At 50.9% G+C, this 19,605-nt stretch overlaps 2 protein-coding genes across 4 annotated transcripts; both read left to right on the top strand.

Annotated features, from left to right (window-relative positions):
* Positions 1–383: 383 nt before the first annotated feature.
* On the top strand, positions 384–8,431 carry GPD1 (glycerol-3-phosphate dehydrogenase 1). The gene is made up of 9 exons (XM_025882683.2): positions 384–2,070; positions 2,658–2,847; positions 3,357–3,534; positions 4,336–4,476; positions 5,056–5,194; positions 5,425–5,537; positions 6,237–6,470; positions 6,693–6,799; positions 7,794–8,431. The coding sequence occupies exons 2-9, from the start codon at positions 2,807–2,809 to the stop codon at positions 7,888–7,890; spliced, it is 1,050 nt and encodes a 349-aa protein (XP_025738468.1). The 5' UTR covers positions 384–2,070; positions 2,658–2,806; the 3' UTR covers positions 7,891–8,431.
* A 1,636-nt stretch (positions 8,432–10,067) lies between these two features.
* COX14 (cytochrome c oxidase assembly factor COX14) lies at positions 10,068–15,349 on the top strand. Of its 3 annotated transcripts, none has more exons than XM_025882684.2 (2): positions 10,068–10,480; positions 14,941–15,349. In XM_025882684.2, the coding sequence occupies exon 2, from the start codon at positions 14,949–14,951 to the stop codon at positions 15,120–15,122; it is 174 nt and encodes a 57-aa protein (XP_025738469.1). In that variant the 5' UTR covers positions 10,068–10,480; positions 14,941–14,948; the 3' UTR covers positions 15,123–15,349. The 3 variants fall into 3 exon arrangements, with proteins under 3 accessions (XP_025738469.1, XP_073738116.1, XP_073738117.1); XM_073882015.1 differs by lacking the exon at positions 10,068–10,480 and adding an exon at positions 10,487–10,670; XM_073882016.1 differs by lacking the exon at positions 10,068–10,480 and adding an exon at positions 10,744–10,855.
* The last annotated feature ends 4,256 nt before the right edge of the window (positions 15,350–19,605 follow it).

Raw genomic sequence — 19,605 nt, 5'->3', positions numbered from 1 at the left:
TCATGGTGTCTGTTCATTTTATTTAAATAACAAATATTTCTTGAGCGCCTGCTGTGTGCTAGTTGTGGTGCTAGGCACTAGAGATAGGGTGGAAAACAAGGGTTCTACCCTGTGGACCTCAGGTTCTCACCTGAGAGCTGCTTCTGTCAGCCCAGTGCTCCAAGCAAGGCCGGGTACTGGTTGGGATTATTGGGCTTCCTCACTGGGTCTGAGAGTCCTGCCCCCAGCTCTGGGTAGGGAGGTGCTACAAGACAGTAGCACTGCGATCTCCCTCACCCTGCTGAGCTCCCTGTGGCACCTGCTGGCTCCAGAGCACTGCCCGGGGGGCGCCTGCGGTTCCTTAGGCTTTCTGATCCTGAACTCGCCTCCTAGCTAGCGAGGGCCTGCACAGCAGAAGTGTGTGCCTCTGCCTGCCGGTCCTTTTAAGGTTCCACTTTCACGGCCCTGAGAGATTTCAGTTATTAAGACTGGCCTGGACGTGCTGTATTGTGCTCCTCATGGCTACAGATAACCTGCCCCTCTGGATTGATCTGTTAGCAGAAGCATGAAATTCTGCATTCCCATCATAGTGTGCTTGCTTCTCACCCGGTGGCTCATACTTGCCTCCTTGGTGCCACTATCTTGTTTGGTTCTACCCAAGAAGGGGGTTCAGAATGTAGGGTGAATGTGACCACATTCCAAACTTGCAGTAAAAAAAATTATCCTTTGACTTCACGGGTGGGAACATCCAGGTAGTGCCTTCCATGCAATCAAACCCACCCAGGTTACAACTTGGTCCCAGTTTGGAACTTGGGGTTTATCAGACTTTAGGGAAAAGAAGAATGTGTGGGGTTGATAACTTGGAGTGGAAAAAACTGATGTCAAGGACACTGAAATGGCATCTGTTTTTACGCAGGGTAATTCCATGTGTAATGAATGGCTGGCGAGCCACTGTTAATTTCAAGCAGCTAGTCTACAGCTCGCTCTGGGGGAAGGAGCTCTAGTAGTACAGAGAGCTCCTGTAACGAGCCAGTGCTAAATCTGCACACTCTGTATTCCTATATAAATGCACAAATTCGTTGTCTCCATACTACTGAAGATGATTTTAAGGGCAAAATGAGAGATGGGAGAATTCAGGCAAAAAACCAGGGGGTTATTTTATGCATAAACATCCATTCTCTGGGGGTCCCGCCATACGTGCCAGGGACAAAAGAGTTCTTTCTCTTGCGTCACCCAGAATGGCACTTGGCATTGGTCCTTTGTCTCGGTGCCAGCGCAGCAATGGAGGCTGGCTCTGTAGCAGGTGCAGTTTCACTCCTAAGGAAAACCATCAACTAGCAACTTCATGTATGTTCCCCGATGAGAGGAACTCCCTGGCTGTGGGAGGGGAATATGGTGGGCCCCTCCTGGGCAGTCCCTAGAACTTAGAAAAACCTCCCCACAGTCTTGCCCTCGGGCCCATTTACCCTTACTCGGTGGTTGCACCCAGACTCCTCTCTGGCCTGGTGCTCACTGCTGTTGCTGGCCAGCAGGGGCCCCAGGGGGTGAAAACGCCCACTCAGCACTCTGCCAAGCCAGGAGGTCTGCACGTGGGCAGACGCTGGTGTCCGCCCTCTAGGCCAGGGTGCACAGGCAGCAGCTGCATAGGGGCATTTGCCTCACTCCAGATCAGTCTAGGAACCAGAGCTGCTTCTCTTCCTTGTCAAACCGGTGGCTTTGGGTGATGCAGAGTCCCGGACTGCTCAGTGTGTTCTTTCCAGCCTCTTCCCATGTCCCAAATCACACACCCCACTTACTCTCAATTACAGGATCTAGGAACACAGAGCGCCACAGAAGTTAATGGCTGCCCCAGGTGCTGCCTCCCTTCCCCTTGCTGGCTTCTTGCAAGCCAGCCACTAACTTGAGGGAGCCCCTAGTGTGGTAGCTGGGAAACCCAAGAAAGAACTGAAGGAAGCTCAAAGCCTCTCAAGAACAGTGCACGCTTTAGCCACCGTCTTTGCTCTCCTGTCCTCTTCAAGCCCAGAGAATCTGCTTGGCATCAGAGCTTCTAACTCTGGCGTTTCCCACCTTCTCTTCCTGGAAGACATTCAGGTGAGGATCCTTTGAGGTGAGAGAAGCCCAAGGGGGAGTCCCTGAGATGACCACTGTGCGTAACAGATGACCTTTTCCCTCGGAGCTCCTGGGGTCTCTTATCCTTGGGCTGGGATGCCCCCAAAGCAGGCCCTTAGCTCTGATGTGGTCTTCAAAAGTGAGCCCACACCCGCCCACCTCACACACAGCCCTGTGGTAGAGCTAGCGTGGGGCCAGGGACATAAAGTCTTTGTCACTGCTAGAGGACAAACCTGTAGAGGAGATTTTGGGTTCCTAAGATGCTATGCGGGGTGATTCCTACCTTAGAAAAGAAAGTATTCCTGCATCTGCTACTAGGACTGAATACAATTTATTTCAGTGCTGGGGGACAGAAGGGAAGGGGGGGGCAGTCACTTGCTCCTCATCTGGGCTATTTCTTGGCAGACCTCAGAACGAGACCATTACAGGGAGGGGGGGCTGGGGCCAAGGGAAGAAGCTCATTAGCACCATCAGCTGGCAAACCTAAAAGGAAGAGGGGCCTGGACTCTGCCCCATTCCTGTTCACCACCTGTCTCTACCCTTTTCTCCCCTTTGCCTGGCTTCGCCAGAGTCCCTGTCTCCCTCGGTACCCGCCTCCCAACCCGCCCCTGGAGGGCGGGACTTGGCTGCACCCACGCGTGGCGGAGTTATATGCTCCTAGTCGGCAGAGGAGCTGGGGAGTGGAGCACTGAGCTGGATCAGTTAGAGAAGTGGCACCATGGCTGGCAAGAAAGTCTGCATTGTAGGCTCCGGCAACTGGTAAGTGGCTCTGTCAAGGAGTACGTGGGGGTGGGGTGGGGTTCTTGGGGGAACTCCAACCCAAGGCTAGGGCGAGAGGCAGGAGGCAGGCGGTGGGTAGGAAGTGCCCTCCAATTTCTTTCCACCCGTGCTTTCTTCTGTGCCTACCCCCACAGGGCAGATGGTGCCCAAACCTTTTGGGTCCTTGCCTGCCTGGGCAGCTGCACCTGTTTGCCACAGGAAGGGAGTTTCCAGAGTGCTCCCTGCCTAAAAGCTGCTTGGGCGCGGGGTTTGGGGAGATCAGAAGGCTGGCTCCCTTCTCCAGCTGCAAAGTGTAAGGTAGACTGAGTCTCCTTTCTACTGCCAGGGACACACTTTCATGATGGTGGGGGCTCACAAGGAAGATGGCAAGGAAATCCTCTGGTGGGCTGCTGTGCTGTCCCCTCACTGCCACCCTGTGCCTCCTCCCCTGCCCCCATTCCTCCCTCATGCCCTGACTCTTCTACTTTCTGTCCTCCCCCTCCCACCAGGGGCTCAGCTATTGCCAAGATTGTGGGAGGCAATGCAGCCCAGCTGTCACACTTTGACCCCCGGGTGACCATGTGGGTGTTTGAGGAAGACATCGGGGGGAGAAAGCTGACAGAGATCATCAACACGCAGCATGAGAACGTCAAATACCTGCCAGGGCACAAGCTGCCCCCCAACGTGGTGAGCCCCAAAACCCTGCAAGGAAGGGAGAGGGAAGTGGAGGGGTGCTTCCTGCTGAGAGGGGGCCATTTCAGCTGCTACCTGGACTTAGGAAGCGTCTTGGGACGGCTGCTGTGGACACAGGGCACCCCTATGCACAACCCCCAAAGTGCTCTCCCAGGACTTTCTAGAACTGAGGAGAACTTGAACCCATCTCCACCCACCCCATACACTTATGGGCTTCCAGGCAGTAAGGGAGGGGGAACAAGGAAGTTGGTTCTCATGGCAACCAAAGATGGGGGGGGGGTCTGGGTAGCACCTGCCTCAGGCTCTAATCCTGTTACTTATTCACTGGGCTATTAGCTGAGTTGGAGGCTGTTCCTTGGACTTAAGGTCCCTGGTCAAATCCATGTGGCTTGCTCCCAACCTGGAGAGGGGGAGCAGGGAAGACAGCAGGGAGAGCTTTCCCTTCCCAGTTGGGGGCCCTAAGAAGCCGGGTGATATCTTTCTTGGCCTCTTCCTCCTGCCAAGCTTAGGGCTCCTGTGGCCTCCCTCACTGTCCCACAGCCAAGGGCTAGAAGAGTACTGAGTGGAGTTCCCAGGAGTCCTCAAGAGCCCTAGGCAGTTGGCGGGAGAGGGATGATGGTGAGGGGGAGGGAAGACGGTTTCATTCCTCCAGGTTCAGCCCTTCCAGATTCAGTCCCCCAACTGCCCTTCCTTCTCCCCCCACCAGCCTCACTCTTTAGCTCCTAGATCTCCTGAACGGGCTTCCACAGAGGCTAGAAGTCTGTGAAAGCCCATGAGCACTGGTCACCCCCACAGGTGGCTGTCCCAGACGTGGTCCAGGCTGCAGCAGATGCTGACATCCTGATCTTTGTGGTGCCTCATCAGTTCATCGGCAAGATTTGTGATCAGCTCAAGGGCCACCTGAAGGCAAACGCCATTGGTGTATCTCTTATTAAGGTGCCAGGAACATCTTCATGTGGATGGGGGGTGCAGCTAACTGCTGTGGGGTCAGGGTGGGGGAAGACAGGAGAACAGAAAATGGCAGAAGAAGGCCAAGAGTTTTTTGGAGAGAGGGGAGGAGTCGCTTTGGGGAGGCTGAGAAATAGGTGCTGGGGACCACTGGGGAGGGGAGGCTGGTTGGGGAGTAGTTAAGAGATCGGGTTGGAGGCCGATGTCTTGAATTTAGGAGGCATACAAGGGATGTCTGGGGATATGAGAAGTGGGCTGGTTTGGAGCAGTATCTGGGATGGAAGCTGGTTTGGGGTACTCTGTGGGGGGTTGTTTAGGGATGTGGAGGGGATACACCGCCTTGGAGAGGTAGGTTGATTAAAGGTATATGGAAGGAGAATTTTCAAAAGGATTCGTTTTCACGTGCGATCTACCATCCTCACAGCAAGCCCTGGCTGGGTTGGAATGGGGCAGGGCCTTTGGGGACAGACACTGATAACAGTGGATTTGGAAGGGGCAGGATTTCTGGGTGGGAAGCCCTCAGTTGGGCATAAAGGACACCTGGCCTGAGCTCCATCCTGTGCCCAGGGGGTAGACGAGGGCCCTCACGGGCTGAAGCTCATCTCCGAAGTGATTGGGGAGCACCTTGGCCTCCCCATGAGTGTGCTGATGGGGGCCAACATTGCCAGCGAGGTGGCTGATGAGAAGTTCTGTGAGACCACCATTGGTGAGAGCCCTGTCGTCACCTACATACACAGTGCAGCATACGTCCCCTCTGTACTCCCCTCCCCGCCATTTAGCCATCTTCTCCCCATTAATCAGGCGTCCCAAGCACCAGAGGTGAGGGAGGACTGGGACACCGCCCCCCCCCAGGGAAAGGGTTGCAGGTCCTGCTTAGGGCAGGTGTGGGAAGAGTCAAGAATCCCCTTTTAAAGCCTTGCCGCCTTCCCACTTTAGGCTGCAAGGACCAGACCCAAGGACAGCTTCTGAAAAAGCTGATGCAGACACGCAATTTCCGCATCACAGTGGTGCAAGAGGTGGATACAGTAGAGATCTGTGGGGCCTTAAAGGTGAGAGGGGTGCAGAGGCAGCTATGGGGTCGGGAGAAGGCCCTGAAGGAGGGCCTGGCTTAGCTCTACAAGGTTGCTGGTACTCCGGGCTCTCACTCTTGGGCAATTGCTCCCCTTCCCCATCAAGTCCCCCCCCCCCCGACACACACACACACACACACGAAGAACTGTAGCAGGAAGGTCAGGGTCATTCAGGCCTGCCAGTTATTCACTATCAAACATTGGACCTCCTTCTTCCTTTCTTCCCATAGCTCCTTGTGGGACATCCCTATCCCTGCCTCCAGTGGGTGGTCCCGGGGGAGGAGGAGATGTCCTGGGGAAGGACCCGGGCTGACAGGAGATAAGACATCCAGGACACCCAGGCAGATTGATGGCCAGAGCTCTGGATCTTGGATAGAGCTGAGGACATCAGGGATATGGAACAGAACAGTCATGGATGGGAGGGCCAGCTGGACAGAAGACTGGTTTTTAGGAAAAGTTCTCAAGGATGGAGTATGGGGCAGGGTTGGGGAGCCAGGAAGCACGAGCCCAGGGGTACAGCAAGTGGGAAACTCAAGAGGTGGAAATAGTTGAGGAGCCCACCCACTGTGCTTCACTTCATTCAGTGGCGTGTCATGGCTCATGGAAGGAGCGTGAGGCAGGTGCCGAGGGGCCTTCAGGGAGGGATCCTTTCTCACCTGTGACCTCCACTCTCCAAAGAATGTAGTGGCCATGGGCGCTGGCTTCTGTGACGGGCTGGGTTTTGGCAACAACACCAAGGCAGCAGTGATCCGACTGGGGCTCATGGAGATGATCAGCTTTGCCAAGCTCTTCTGCAGTGGCCCTGTGTCCTGTGCCACCTTCTTGGAGAGCTGCGGTGTTGCTGACCTCATCACTACCTGCTACGGAGGGCGGAACCGAAAGGTGGCAGAAGCCTTCGCCCGCACAGGAAAGGTGGGACCCTGGGGCAATGGAAAATGGAGGGCGGCCCAACAGGTTCAAAGCAGAGGGCTTTGGCTTGAGGCATCTCTTGAGCACAAACATTCAGACTGTTGTGAACATTCCCAGCCTTTCTTTCCTACTAAGACCCCACCTCCCATCCGAGCTCCAGACACTCCACCTCCCACGAACAACCTTCCTCTCCCATTTCCATCACACGTCCTATTTCCTTCACAGCCCATTGAGCAGCTGGAGAAAGAGATGCTGAATGGGCAGAAGCTGCAGGGGCCCCCAACAGCCCGGGAGCTACACAGCATCCTCCAGCACAAGGGCCTGGTGGACAAGTAGGTGTCTGCCCCAGCCCCACTGGGGAAGGGAACCACAGCCAGAAGTGCTCTCCACATTCACCTTCCTGATCCCTCCTCCATCGGTGAAGCAGGTGGAGAGGGAACCCTATGTTTACCAAGAGACTAGAGTGTGAAAAGAGTCTGCTCTGTCTGCTGTCCTCCAGCTAGTTCATAGTCTTTGAACTACCTCCAGGCTAGTGTTCTTTAACCACACTGCTTGGACACCTCAACGCCTCACTTCTGTCGTTTCCTCCTGTCCTCTGCTATGAGGGCTGGAGCTCTGGGGCAGCAGGAATAAACTCAACTGACTGTCCCACCTCTCTGTCCCTCCACCCCAGTCTAAGCCCCTACCTGGAGGCCAACCTTTATGTACCCTGAATCCTCTCCTGGGTGCTAAGGCGTGAGGAGGACAGTCTCTGTGTCAAGGTGCTCCTTTTCAGGGAGCACAAACACAGTGGGGGTGATGGGCTGATCAGAGCGGAGCTCTCTTGGTCTGAGAAAGAATCCTAGTGTAAGAGTGTAAAACAGGTTCAGAAGATCAGCTCATGGCTGGTCAAGGAAAAGCCCCCAGGTAAAGGAAGCAGCCTGTGCAAGAGGATGGGAAGAAGGAAATGCATTTATTGAGCACCTTCACTTTAATACATAATCCCTTCTGCACTACTTTGTTCTGTCTGTCCCGTTTTACAGTTGATGACACTGAGGCTTAGCGACGTTAGGTGGCTTGCCTAACTAGAGCAAAGAATTCATCCCAGGGAATCATATAGGCAAGTTCAATATGATAGGGAACAGGGCAATTAACAACCTGACCCTAAACCCAGGACTAGAAGTTCAAATTCTCAGCAACTGGAAATTGAGAGCCAGAGTCTGCCTGAACTCAAAGGTGGGAGAGCAGGGGAGTGGAGGGTTAGGAGGTGGAGGGGGAGTGGGTGGGATTAAAGGGGGGTAGTGGTATACTAGAAGGCTAAGCTGGGTCTTTCCTTCCCCGTTCTAGGTTTCCTCTGTTCATGGCTGTGTACAGGATATGCTATGAGAGCCAGCCAGTAGGTGAATTCATCCATTGCTTGCAGAATCATCCAGAACACTTGTGAACGGCGCTGGGGCCCAGGCCAGGCAGCTTCTTTACCCCAATGGAGACAGTCAGCAGCTTGGGGTACCTGGCCACCAGGATCTCTGGGACACTCCATGGAGCAGCCTCTTCTCCTGGAGGATAAGGAGGCTGTGGGGCCCAACTATCTACCTGGGGATCCTGAACCATCAAGCAGCCTATAGCCTCTTGCCACCACCTCTCACCAGAAAATGAGTTGCCTTGTCCCTCTCCAGGGTAGAATCACGCCCCAGTGCTGTCTGCTTTGGGTGTGTCTGTTGGGGGTGGGGGATGAAGGGAGAGGGAGGCAAGGGCTACCCACTGCTGCCTCACACAGACCAGGAGTCCCATCCCCAAGCCCAGTTAAATGGCTAAAGATAAGTACCTCAGCCACAGGAGGAATGAGGCAAGGGCTGCCAAGGAGGGGTCTGGGCTTTTGAGCTGACACAGGCCTCAGGGACCCCTTTGCTCTGACCTCTGCCAGGCCCCACACAACATCAATAGATCTCAGTGTTTGTTAAAAAAATACAAAGCTCTCAACCCCCTCCTAGCTTCTCCTAGCAACATCTGCGTCCTCAGAAACCTCTGGTCGTTCCTCCCCACCTCCCCCAGGCTGCCCTGGCACCAGAGCTGCTGCCACGCTGGCATCTCTGGCCCTGGGGCTTGTCATTCTCCCCAGGGACTTCCTAGCTCTTGATAGCTCCTCCCCACCATGCGCGCCCTTTCTAAGCCTTCCCTCGCCCTCCCGGCCAGCACCCTCTTTGGAGAGCAGGAAACTAATCTGCTGACAGCTACACCTTTTCATAGCAGGCTCAGATCACTCAGCTCCCTATGACCTTTGTATTCACCCCGCCTCCCTTCTCTGGGGGAGGTGTCAGTTGGGTCCCTCCTGCTTCTATCTTCCCAAGGACATCCTGGGCTTCACCCCTTTCCTCCTCCCAAACTCTGTGCCTGTTTCTCAACTGCCCCCAGAGCAGCCAGGGCAGCTAACCAGCACCTGCATCAGGAGGCCAGGGGGCCAGAGAGTGGCCCAAAGGCTGATCGGGGATTGGGAGCAGGGAGGGGTGAGCAGGTCCTTGTTGATGACCCCCGACATTCCAAGGCCAGTCCTCCGTTGTCACCTGAAGGCTTTCTCATGAGATATTGACGCCATCAGCACCTCAGGAGCTGGGAAACTCAAGGAGGAAAAAATTAAAACCACCCTACCCACTGTGGTGAGGGAAGAACAGGAAGGGGAGGAGGGAATGTGCTTTGAACTGGCCTTGTTCCAGGATGGGTTGGCAGCCAGGGAATGTCACAGGTCAGCAGCCTGGGCCCCTGGCTACAAATAGGCCTGTGGGCCTGCCAGCCTCCAGCCATGTTCAGCAGAGGATCTCAGCTTCTTATGTGGCAGCACCTGGCACACTGTGGCTCTGGCCAGCATTATGTTAACCCTTTCTTACTCCCTGCCAAATCAGGGAGGTGGGCTCTGTTTCTCAGCCCTAGCCCGTGAGGATTCACTGTCCTACCAGTGAAGGGTAGAGCTGCCTGGATCAGGCTGCGGGAGCGAAGGGCACGGCCACCTCAGATTTGGCTGGGCCCAGGTTAGGGCTTTGACTGAATCCAGAGCTGCCTCCCCAGGAGGTCAAAGTGGGGGCAGAGAGCTCTTTTCCTTCGGCTGCAGCTGTAACCTTGTTAGCTAGTCCGACACCTTTGCCTACTTTTGTTCACTCCACAGTTAACAATCTGAGGCCTTCCCATCAAGCCTACTACTTGTCTACTCAATAAACCGTGGTTTTTCCAGAAGGGAGTTGGGGAAGGGCGCTTCAGTGCATGCGGCAGTTCGTGGTGTATCACTGTGGTGTATCACTGCATATATGTTTCCAGTCATGCCACAGGGAAAAATGAAGAAAAGAAGGAAATCCCTCCTCGATAATCCCAGCCACTCCCGGCCCCTGGCAGGGGTGCCCACGCCGTCCCTCTCCCCGCAAGTGGCACCCTAATGCCGGCGCGTCTTTGGGTCTTTACCGCGCCTCCTGCAAGCGGGGAGTTCACAACACGGGCCAGAAACGTTAGAGATTCGTCCCTCGTACCCACTCTGTGGCCGTGACCAAACCTGCCGCCTTCTTGGCGGTCCAGGCCTCGCGGTGCCCGTCAGGTCCCTCCCTACCTGAGTTCGGCCGAAGCGGGACACGCGGAGGAGGGCAGCTCCGGGCTCTAGGGGGCGCGCGGCCCACCTCCAGAGGGCTGACCCCGACAGAATCTACCCAGCTCCCGGAGGCGTCGCCGCGCCCAGGCTGGGGATTGGCTGACTCTGAGTCGGCGAGAAAGACCGTCTTTTCTCTGGTGACTGAGTATCCTAAAAGTTCCGGTTCTAGAGCTGGAGTCACCAAAGACCCTCTGTCAATGGAGAATGGCTACAACCCCCAGAATTCAACAGTCCTCTCCGAGAGGAAGACCGATCTGAGGATGCGTAGTAAGGGTGACTGGCCCGGAAGCGCTAAGGCGGCGACCGGCGGAGCTGCGGCGTGCGCAGGCTCCCTCCTCAGTGGGCGGCTTTGTGTTGGTTCGGGCGCGCGCTGACCTCTCTCGCGTCGGGAGCTGAGTCCTAGAGGGTAAGCGGGACGGGTGGGAGGCAGAAACGCCGGCTTGCCGCGCCCGTAGCGCCGCCAGGAAAGGCCGCTACCCTCGCGTACGTGGTCCGGCGTGCTGCGGTCCGGCTGCGCTAGGAAATTGCGCAGGCTGTGGCGGCCAGACGCTGCTGGCCGAGGCCGCGGCTAGACGCCGGGAAGCGGCAGCACCCAGGTACGCCGTTGCCAGGGCCCCGCAGGGGCCGCGCGTCCGCTGAGGCTCCCCGTCTCGGGCCGGCCTTTGTTTACCCATCCTCCCACGCCCCGGCCTTCAGTGCCCTTGAGATCCCTGAGTATCCTGCGCCGCGGAGCGCGAGCCGCCAGCCGCACCGCTTCCAGCCCAGCAGAGCCCTGACAGCCGTAGGTTCCTGTCAAGCCTTGACTCCAACGCGGCGTCTTGGCCCTCCAAGCTCTGACTTCAGTAGCTCTGACCCTTCCTTGCCTTACAGTCGTTTGCGCCTTGGTGTGCGGCTCTTCCGGGCACCCTTCGTGCGGATGGATTAGACAGCTCCACTCCTTGGCCGCTTTCAGCTCCCGGAATGCTCTCCCTCTTCCCTGCTGGTATAAATCCTGTCTGCTCTTCTAAAGGACGCAGCCACACCTCCCTCCCCCGCTTACTGCTAACTTCTTGAGCCCCCACCTTTTCCCTGAGCTCTCACTTCGCTTCTTCTCTTCTGGTCGCCGCCCGTCTTCTACGTTATGTAACCGAATTAGGGATCTATGGCTTTTCCCCATCAGCTATAAGCTGCTTTGAGACAAAAAGACTTTCTCTTCTCTGTGGCTTTCATAGCAGGAGTAAAAGGTAAACAGATAAATGAGTAAATCTAAGCGGAGGTGGATGGAACACATTTGAGGAAATGATTTCCAGGGGCGCCTGGGTGGCTCAGTCGGTTGAGCGTCTGCCTTGGGCTCAGGCCATGATCTCCAGGTCTTGGGATTGATTGCCCCCCCACCCCCGTAGGGCTCCCTGCGCAGCGGGGATTCTGCTTCTCCCTCTGCATGTTCTTTCTCTCTCTCTCTCTCTCTCTCTCTCTCTCTCTCTCTCTCTCTCTCTGTCTCTCTGTCTCAAATGAATAAATAAAATCCTTAAAAAAAAAGAAAAAAAATGATTTCCAGAGGAGAAGAACCCCGAGGCTTGAGGTACTCCCATGTTTAGGGAGCCGAAAAAGAGAAGAGCCTGAACTTTGCAGATTGCACTCCTATGGAATTTTCCATACTGGTACTTGCGTTTTATTTCCCTGTTTTTGGAAACCTTCAGTTTAATCCCCATCACCCCATAACAGACCCAGCATTGACTTTTTTTTTTTTCTTAAGAAAATTGATGTCTCTCAGATGACAGTGTTTTGCTAACCTCAAAAGTTTCATTTCCAAGGTAAATCCTTCTACCTGGGCTTCTAATTTCACCTTTTCCTGGGCCATCCTAGATCTTGTTCCATCCTGCCCACCTCTTTTATCCTCTGTTTAGCCACCAACTTCTTCTCTAAAGCACATTCAAATCTTCCTTACCAATAAGCAAGACATACTAGAATTTCCTTGATCTTGTTGCCTTCTCAAGCTCCTGCCTTATCAGTTCTATTCCCTTAACCAGAAAATCACAAGAATTCTTATCTATGAGGTGAAGGGGTTATCCTTCTAATAATCTGTTTCTGTCTCAGAAAAATGCCTAGGCATGTGAAACTTGGGGTTTGTGGGCCTGCTGGAGCTAAGAATCTGTGCTTTGTTGGGGCGCCTGGCAGGCTCAGTCGGTAGAGCATGGGACTCTTGATCTTGCGTGGTGAGTTTGAGGCCCACTTTGGGTGTGGAGCCTGCCTTAAAGAAAAAAAAATCTGTGCGTTTACTTAATACCAGTTCCAGTTCAGTACACTAAATTGACTTCTACCCTAGGAATGTGTGTTTACCTGTGATCTAGTCACCTTTTCCCATCCAGTGATCCGATCTGACTAGTGTTCATCGCACTTAACTTGCAGTAATGGTTCCCAGTTTTCATTCTGGCTCAACAGGTGGGAAGGATACAGCACACCTCTGTCAGTGGCAGGGCCTTGATACAGCAGTGATTTTCAACCAGGAGGGGAGATGTAGTTGAATAAAAAAGCCCCCCAGATGTTTCTGAAATTTCCCATCTGCTTTCTTTCACTATTTTCCTCCTTCATATCAGCATTCCCTTGGCTTCTCTCTCCGGTCTTATCCTCTGCTTTGGTGGCACTTATTATCTCTCTTTCTATCTGTAGCCTAGCCTCTCTCCCAAGGTCTGTCCAGATTTGCATATCCATCTCCCTGAAAGACATCATCACATGAATGTTGGGTTGAGCATCTTAATTTTAACATGTCCAAAACCCAGTTGATGATCTTGACTGCCACTCATTGCCACTACTACCCCCATACACACAGTGATACACACCTATTTCTTTTCATTTCTTTTTCCTATTAACAGTATCCCAATCCACAGAGTTTCCTGATTTGCTACCTTGGAGATGTTTCAGCTTTGCCCTAATCCATTCCGTTAATAAATCTTGTTCTACTTCCAAAATAACTGCTGCATCTGTCCTCTCCTTCTCTACTGCCCTGCCTTAGCTCAGGGCCTGTGGAGAGTTTTGGTTAATGTGAAAATAGAAATCTCTCGTTGGGATTAGACAAGAGACGGAAGTGAAGTTCTAGAAACCAAAATTACATCTGTTAGTAGGTCGTCTGTCATTCTCCTAGCCAAGGTGTACCATCCTTTTACTTTGTTAGCTGAGGAATGCTTCCAGCCTTCTTCCTCCAGCCCCTTGAAGAAGTGGTCCTATAACTGGTTAGCATCTAGCCAGGGTAATGGGGGGGTAGGTGGAGAAGGAATAAATGAGGAAGACGTTGAAGGTTGCAGGTCTCTTTGCTGGGAGCTTGTTTACCACCTTAGTGTCCTGCTCTGCGTGTGTTTGTGTGTTTTCTTCACGGTCTCACAGCTTGGGGTCCTTTCAAACCTCAGAGAACCCAAACACAACTCTTTCTTACCTCAACCTGTGCCATTTGGTTTTCTTCCTCTGACCTTATTTAATGTCACTTTCTATAGTCATTTGGGAATATAATTCAAGGAAGCTGTCCCTCAGCTCAGCTTGGGTTCCGCTCTTAAGGAATGGCTCAACAGCAGTGTTTAGCCAACAGGACTCACTCTGAGAAGCGCTTATGTGTCTCACCCTACTCTTGACCCCCTAAACCAGCTAATCCTGAGCTTCTCTTCTTCCAAATTCTTGACTTTTAAGAAACCTATTCTCACTGATTTGTCTTTTTTTTTTTAGATTTTTATTTATTTGACAGAAACACAGCGAGAGCCAGGAACACAAGCAGGGGGAGTGGGAGAGGGACAAGCAGGCTTCCCGCAGAGCAGGGAGCCCGATGCAGGGCTCGATCCCAGGACCCTGGGACCATGACCTGAGCCAAAGGCAGCCACTTAACAACTGAGCCACCCAGGTGCCCTCAGTCAGTCTTGTAATATCAATTCCCTCAACAGTGAGGAGCCTAAGAACACATTGAAGAACATTTTGTTCAGGATGAAAGAGTCCCATTTTAAACTTTATTTTATTCCCTAGTTCAGAATATCCAGGGAACTGCTAAATTAGAATTTGTCTTTTGCAAACAATTTGTTGGGGACTCAGTTTTTTTTTTTAACCCTTGGGATAGGTTCTTGGTATTATGTTTGGAACTTAGAATTAATGCCATAGAAGGTTAAGTATAATTGAAATAATATAAATGTACTGTTGGCATTATTTCAGGTATATTATGGCTTACACAGATGCTTGAGGGCTAACATGGGAACTTAGCCACCACGAACAAGATTGTTTTCATGGGAAAACAAATTGGTTATTGTGTAGAAGGCTCCCATTTGATCCTCCCAGAGAGAATAATTCACTGCTAATGTTTAATCCCCAACTACCCCCATTAATTCCCTACTAGCCAGAAAAACTGATGTGTGCTTATAGTTGTATATCAATTAAGAACATTTCTGGGTGGTTCATACCAGTCCTTTATCTCACAAACATAGATGGCCAGGTTTTACCTGTAATGTCATTCAAATGCACCTATTTCCAGCTGTGTTTCTGTATCTCCTTTGCAGACTTTATCTTTCTGAATTTTTTTTTTTTAGATTTTATTTATTTGACAGAGCGCGCACCAGAGAGCACAAGTGGAGGGGAACGGCAGAGGGAGAGGGAGAAGCAGACTCCCTGCTGAGCGGGGAGCCCGATGAGGGACTCGATCCCGGGACCCCGGAATCATTACCTGAGTTGAAAGCAGACGCTTAACTGACTGAGCCACCCAGGTGCCCCTCCATCTGGCATATGTGTAGGGGCCATTCAGAGTAGAGTGTAGACAGACTAAGCAGGATGCAGAAGAAGTGGAGTGACCTTAAAAAGAGAAGGGGGCTGGGCAGATGAGGCCTTATTCTTGGGTCTAAATCCAGTCTCTCTTTGTAGGGGACAACATGCCAACTGCCAAGCAACTAGCTGACATTGGCTACAAGACCTTCTCTACCTCCATGATGCTCCTCACTGTGTACGGGGGCTACCTGTGCAGTGCCCGGGCCTACCGTTATTTCCAGCGGCGCAGCTCCCAGCGCCAGGCTGCAGAAGAACAGAAGACCTCAGGAGTCCTGTAGAACTGCAGGTTTTTCTCCTTGAGCAGAGAGGCCTGAGGCATGCTGTGGAATGATCTCACCTGCAATCATTTCCAAGTCAAGAGAACTAGGGCCTTAATGGTTTTCAAATCCTGCTGAGAAAAAGTGCCCCTGTTTTCTCTGGTACTGCCAGTTTGGGGTGGCTGTGGAATCACAACAGGAATGGGAGGATGAGGCACACCTGTGGACATTAAATATTTTACCATGTCTGTGTCTTGGTATTTTTGTTTACTTAAATAGGGTATGGAAGGCAGAGGTGGGGCCTTGACTACCAGTTTCTAGTTACGGACTGGATTTCCATCTTTTGAGCTCTTAGCACCCGTGAAGTGGGGGTATGCAGTTTTAGGAGTAGTAGTGTCAACTCATAGTCTCAGACAGAAGACTGTCCCAGCATCTCTACAAATCCCCTGGAAAGACTCAGTAACGACCACAGCTCTTCTTTGGTCAGTGACCATTCCTAGACCAATTACTGTGTCCAGGTAAAGGGGTACTCTGGCCCGCTCATGGCCACACGTGTGCCTCTCAGTTAAGGAAGGCAGAGGCCCTTGTTCAACAGCCCTATCAAAACTGCTCAAAGTGGAGGAGGCATAGTTCCCAAAGGGCAGGGTTGTTGGGCAGCCTATAGTAATGCAGTCCAGCTCCTTAGGCTCAGTGGGTGTAGCATTAGCATAGGGTTGGTTTCTCCCTATGCCACTGCACAGGAAATCTACCTGCAGGTCTTTTTGCAGAGTTGGGAAGAGGATTTGAAAGAAAACAGTGTATTCAAGGTAAAACCCAACTATGAAGAGAGCTGTTGCTGCCACTTACTCCATTTTGAACCTTGAGGCTTGAAAGTTGACTTCATTCTCATTCTTGCTAATCGCCCGAGGTAACAGTCCCCTTGGACATTTGTCATCTCTCATGCTTTCATGTGCATACTGCTCTGACCTTTGTCCTTCTACTCCTAAACCTTTCACCTGAAAGCCCTCTTCGGTGATTAAAAAAACCCAGCTTTCCTATACCACCAGGCCTTTTACTCCTATCCTGTCTTGGTATGTTAACCAAGAACTCCATGGCCTCTGCTTTCTCACTTCTTGTATGGGAGGGTCACCATTCTCCCAGCTCCCCTGTGCACTTTCAAAAGAGTGTAACATCAGTCTTTTTTTTCATCCCTTCCTCTGCCTCCACCCTCCCCCCGCCCTCTTTTTTTTTTTTTAAGATTTTATTTATTTATTTGACAGGGAGAGAGATAGCTAGAGAGGGAACACAAGCAGGGGGAGTGGGAGAGGGAGAAGCAGGCTTCCCGCTAATCGGGGAGCCCCATGCGGAGCTTGATCCCAGGACCCTGGGAACATGACCTGAGCCAAAGGCAGATGCTTATCGACTGAGCCATGCAGGCGCCCCTACATCATTCCTTTTTGAGATACTCTCTTACATTCTGATTTCTGCTCTAGAACTTGGAGAATTTTTTTTTAAAGATTTTATTTATTTGACAGACACAGCGAGAGAGGGAACACAAGCAGGGGGAGTGGGAGAGGGAGAAGCAGGCTTCCCACCAAGCAGGGACCCCAATGCGGGGCTCGATCCCAGGACCCTGGGATCATGACCTGAGCTGAAGGCAGACACTTAACAACTGAGCCACCCAGGCGCCCCTAGAACTTGGAGAATTTAAGTCTTGATTCCTTCTATTTTCTTCCAGTCTGTCAGCCCTTTCTTGACTTAAACCGATTTCCTGTCCAGCGTGTGCACATAGCAGAGCCCCTAAACAGCTCCACTGCAGTCTTTGCCTCATTACCCTTTTCAGTCCCAGGCCTTGCTCCATTAGTTGTCTCTAATTCATACTCTTCTTTCTTCTCAGTATACAGACTTGCTTAAGGCCCACCACCTCCTACCAAAACAAACTACTCAAGATTATTTAAGAAATCTGTGTGATGCCACTTCCACAGACTTGAAATTCCTTCCACCAATACCATTGTGTTGAAACTCCTGGTTAACATGGCCTCTATTGTGTCACACCCACTGATGATTTCAGTCCTTCCCTGGCTGTTTCAAAGCTGCACTGAAGTTCTGATTTGGCCACAGGGTGGGACCACTATCTTGTTTTCCTCCTATGTCTTTGACTTTTCCTTTTGATTTCCTTTGGGAATTTCTGCCCACTTTAAACACTGATGTGCTTCAAAGTTTTGTTCTTAGACCATTGCTCTCCTTCTGTATGTTTTTCCTAGATTATTCTAGGTACTCAATTGTTTTAACGTGAAAATAGTTAAGTGCTCAGTGTTGATATCCCAACTCTACCATTCTAGCTATATTGCAGTAGGCCAGTTACTTTTAACTCCTCAGTTTACCTCTGTCTAATGGGAATTAAAAAAATAATAGTTCCTAATTTAAGAGATTAATTTAAAGATTAAATGAGATAATTCAAATTAAGTATTTCTTTGTCTGGCATATGATAAGCACTCAGTAGATGTCAGCTGTTGATGCCTACTGCTGACCTCCAAATCTGTATCTTCCAGATAGACCTTTTGGGCTTCAGCTATACCCAGTTGCTTGACATATCTACTTGAATATCCTATAGTCCTCTCTGACTTGGTATGTCTACCACTAACCACATTCCTTCTTGTCTCCAGGACCTATTTTTTCCCCCTACTTTAGTTAATGATGCTATCATCAAGTCAGAAATAATTGGAGTTTTTTGTTTTTGTTTTTTAAGATTTTATTTATTTGACAGCGAGAGCAGGAATACAAGCAGGGGGAGTGGGAGAGGGAGAAGCAGGCTTCCCACCGAGCAGGGAGCCTGATGTGAGGCTTGATCCCAGGACCCAGGGATCATGACCTGAGCCACCCAGGCGCCCCAATAATATGAGTTTTATTAGACTTCCTGTATCCTCCCAACCAAGTAATTGTCTTTGTAATTTTTACCATTTAAACATCTACTTAATCAGTTTAATCCTTATCATTTCTTGCTTATAGTTTTGCAGAAGCCTTTTAGAGGTCTTGATTCCAGTCTTGACCTCATCAGATTTATCTGCCAGATTGTTATCAGAGACCTCTGTTTGGAACTAACTTGATTACAGCACTCTCTTGCTTTTGATCTCCTCTGAAGCTCAACTATAGACAACAGGTTAAGAATCTTTGACCTGTAGAGTCAAGTCCAGACTCCTTAGTATGGCATATGAGGTGTAGATGAATAGGTCATTTGTCGTGATATAATAAACTCAGAAACAGATCAGCATGTATGTGAGAAATTGAGTATGATAGAGTATCACAAACCCATGGGGAAAACTCCATGTTGTGGAGATGGAGATTTTATATATATATATATATAGGATTATATATATATATATCCTATATATATATATGATTGTAAAAGTACAAAAAAAATAGATTGAAAGGACACACCAAACTCACCATAGTAGTTATATTGGGGGTGAGGTGAGGTGGAGTAGGGCAGAGGTAGAAGGGGTCTTAAATGACAACTGTTTCTTCTATTCACAAGACTTCTGACACCAAATGTGTTTTTCCCACACAGAACAATTTTCCCACCTCTGCAGACAGCAGCTGAGTCCCATAATTCAGTTCTGCCCTTAGCTACCTAGAGTTAGCACAGACCCCACAGGTTAAAGGCTTAGTCTCACAAGACTGGCTCCCACTTAAGACGCCAATCACAAGTAGTAGGTCCCCAGGTTATCCACACTCTGCCTGTCTTGGCTACAAATCAGTTCCCATGATGACCTTAGGTTTGGTCATTTGTTATAATGGCTCACAGAGCTGAACTAGGGAAACACTTTATTATTCCTGGTTTATTATAAAGGATACCACTCAGAAACCGCCAAATGGAAGAGATGATTAAGGCAGGGTAAAGGCAAACCACCCTATCAACACCTTAGTGTGTTCACCATCCCGGAAGCTCTCTCAACCCCATTGTTTAGGGTTTTTATGGAGGTCCCATTACATAAGCACGATTGATTAAATCATTGGCCGTTGGTAATTAGCTCAGTCTCCAACCCCTATCCCCAGCCTGAAAGTTGGGAGAGTGAGGCTGAGAATTATAGTCTTCTAATTATGCCTTTGGTCCTGTTGCTATGGCAATCACCTCCCATCCTGAAACTAGCTAGGGGCCCACCAAGTCACCTCATTAACATACAGACATCACTCTGGAGATTAGAGGTCTTAGAAACTGCCAATAACTGGGGAAGAAGACCAAATGTGTATGTATGTATTGCTTTCTTTTTTTAAGTAAACTCTGCCCTCAACATGGGGGCTTGAACTCAAGCCGGAGATCAAGAGTCACATGCTCTACTGACCGAGCCAGCCAGGTGCCCCTGTGTTTCTTATATCACCATGTCACAGGTCTCTAATTTTGTACTTCCTTTACAAGTAAGACTGGAGATAAGACAAAATGTTAGAGATGTTAATTCTGGGTGTTGGAAATAATGGGAGTATATATTATTCCTTGTTTTTCTGCATTTTTTTCCCCAAATGCTCA

The sequence above is a fragment of the Callorhinus ursinus genome, unplaced genomic scaffold (assembly GCF_003265705.2).
Source record: "Callorhinus ursinus isolate GAN/ISIS: 27379988/994484 unplaced genomic scaffold, GSC_fseal_2.0 scaffold44, whole genome shotgun sequence".
Classification (NCBI taxonomy): domain Eukaryota; kingdom Metazoa; phylum Chordata; class Mammalia; order Carnivora; family Otariidae; genus Callorhinus; species Callorhinus ursinus.
The sequence above is the reverse complement of the archived record's forward strand: the minus strand, read 5'-3'. Positions and strand labels throughout refer to the sequence as shown.

Excerpts from the sequence above, each read along its gene's own strand:
- GPD1 (XM_025882683.2), top strand. The coding sequence starts at position 2,807 with ATGGCTGGCAAGAAAGTCTGCATTGTAGGCTCCGGCAACTG. Across the intron at positions 4,477-5,055 it reads TTGGTGTATCTCTTATTAAG|GGGGTAGACGAGGGCCCTCA; the intron begins GTGCCAGGAACA and ends TCCTGTGCCCAG. Across the intron at positions 6,471-6,692 it reads CCTTCGCCCGCACAGGAAAG|CCCATTGAGCAGCTGGAGAA; the intron begins GTGGGACCCTGG and ends TTTCCTTCACAG.
- COX14 (XM_025882684.2), top strand. The coding sequence starts at position 14,949 with ATGCCAACTGCCAAGCAACTAGCTGACATTGGCTACAAGACCTTCTCT.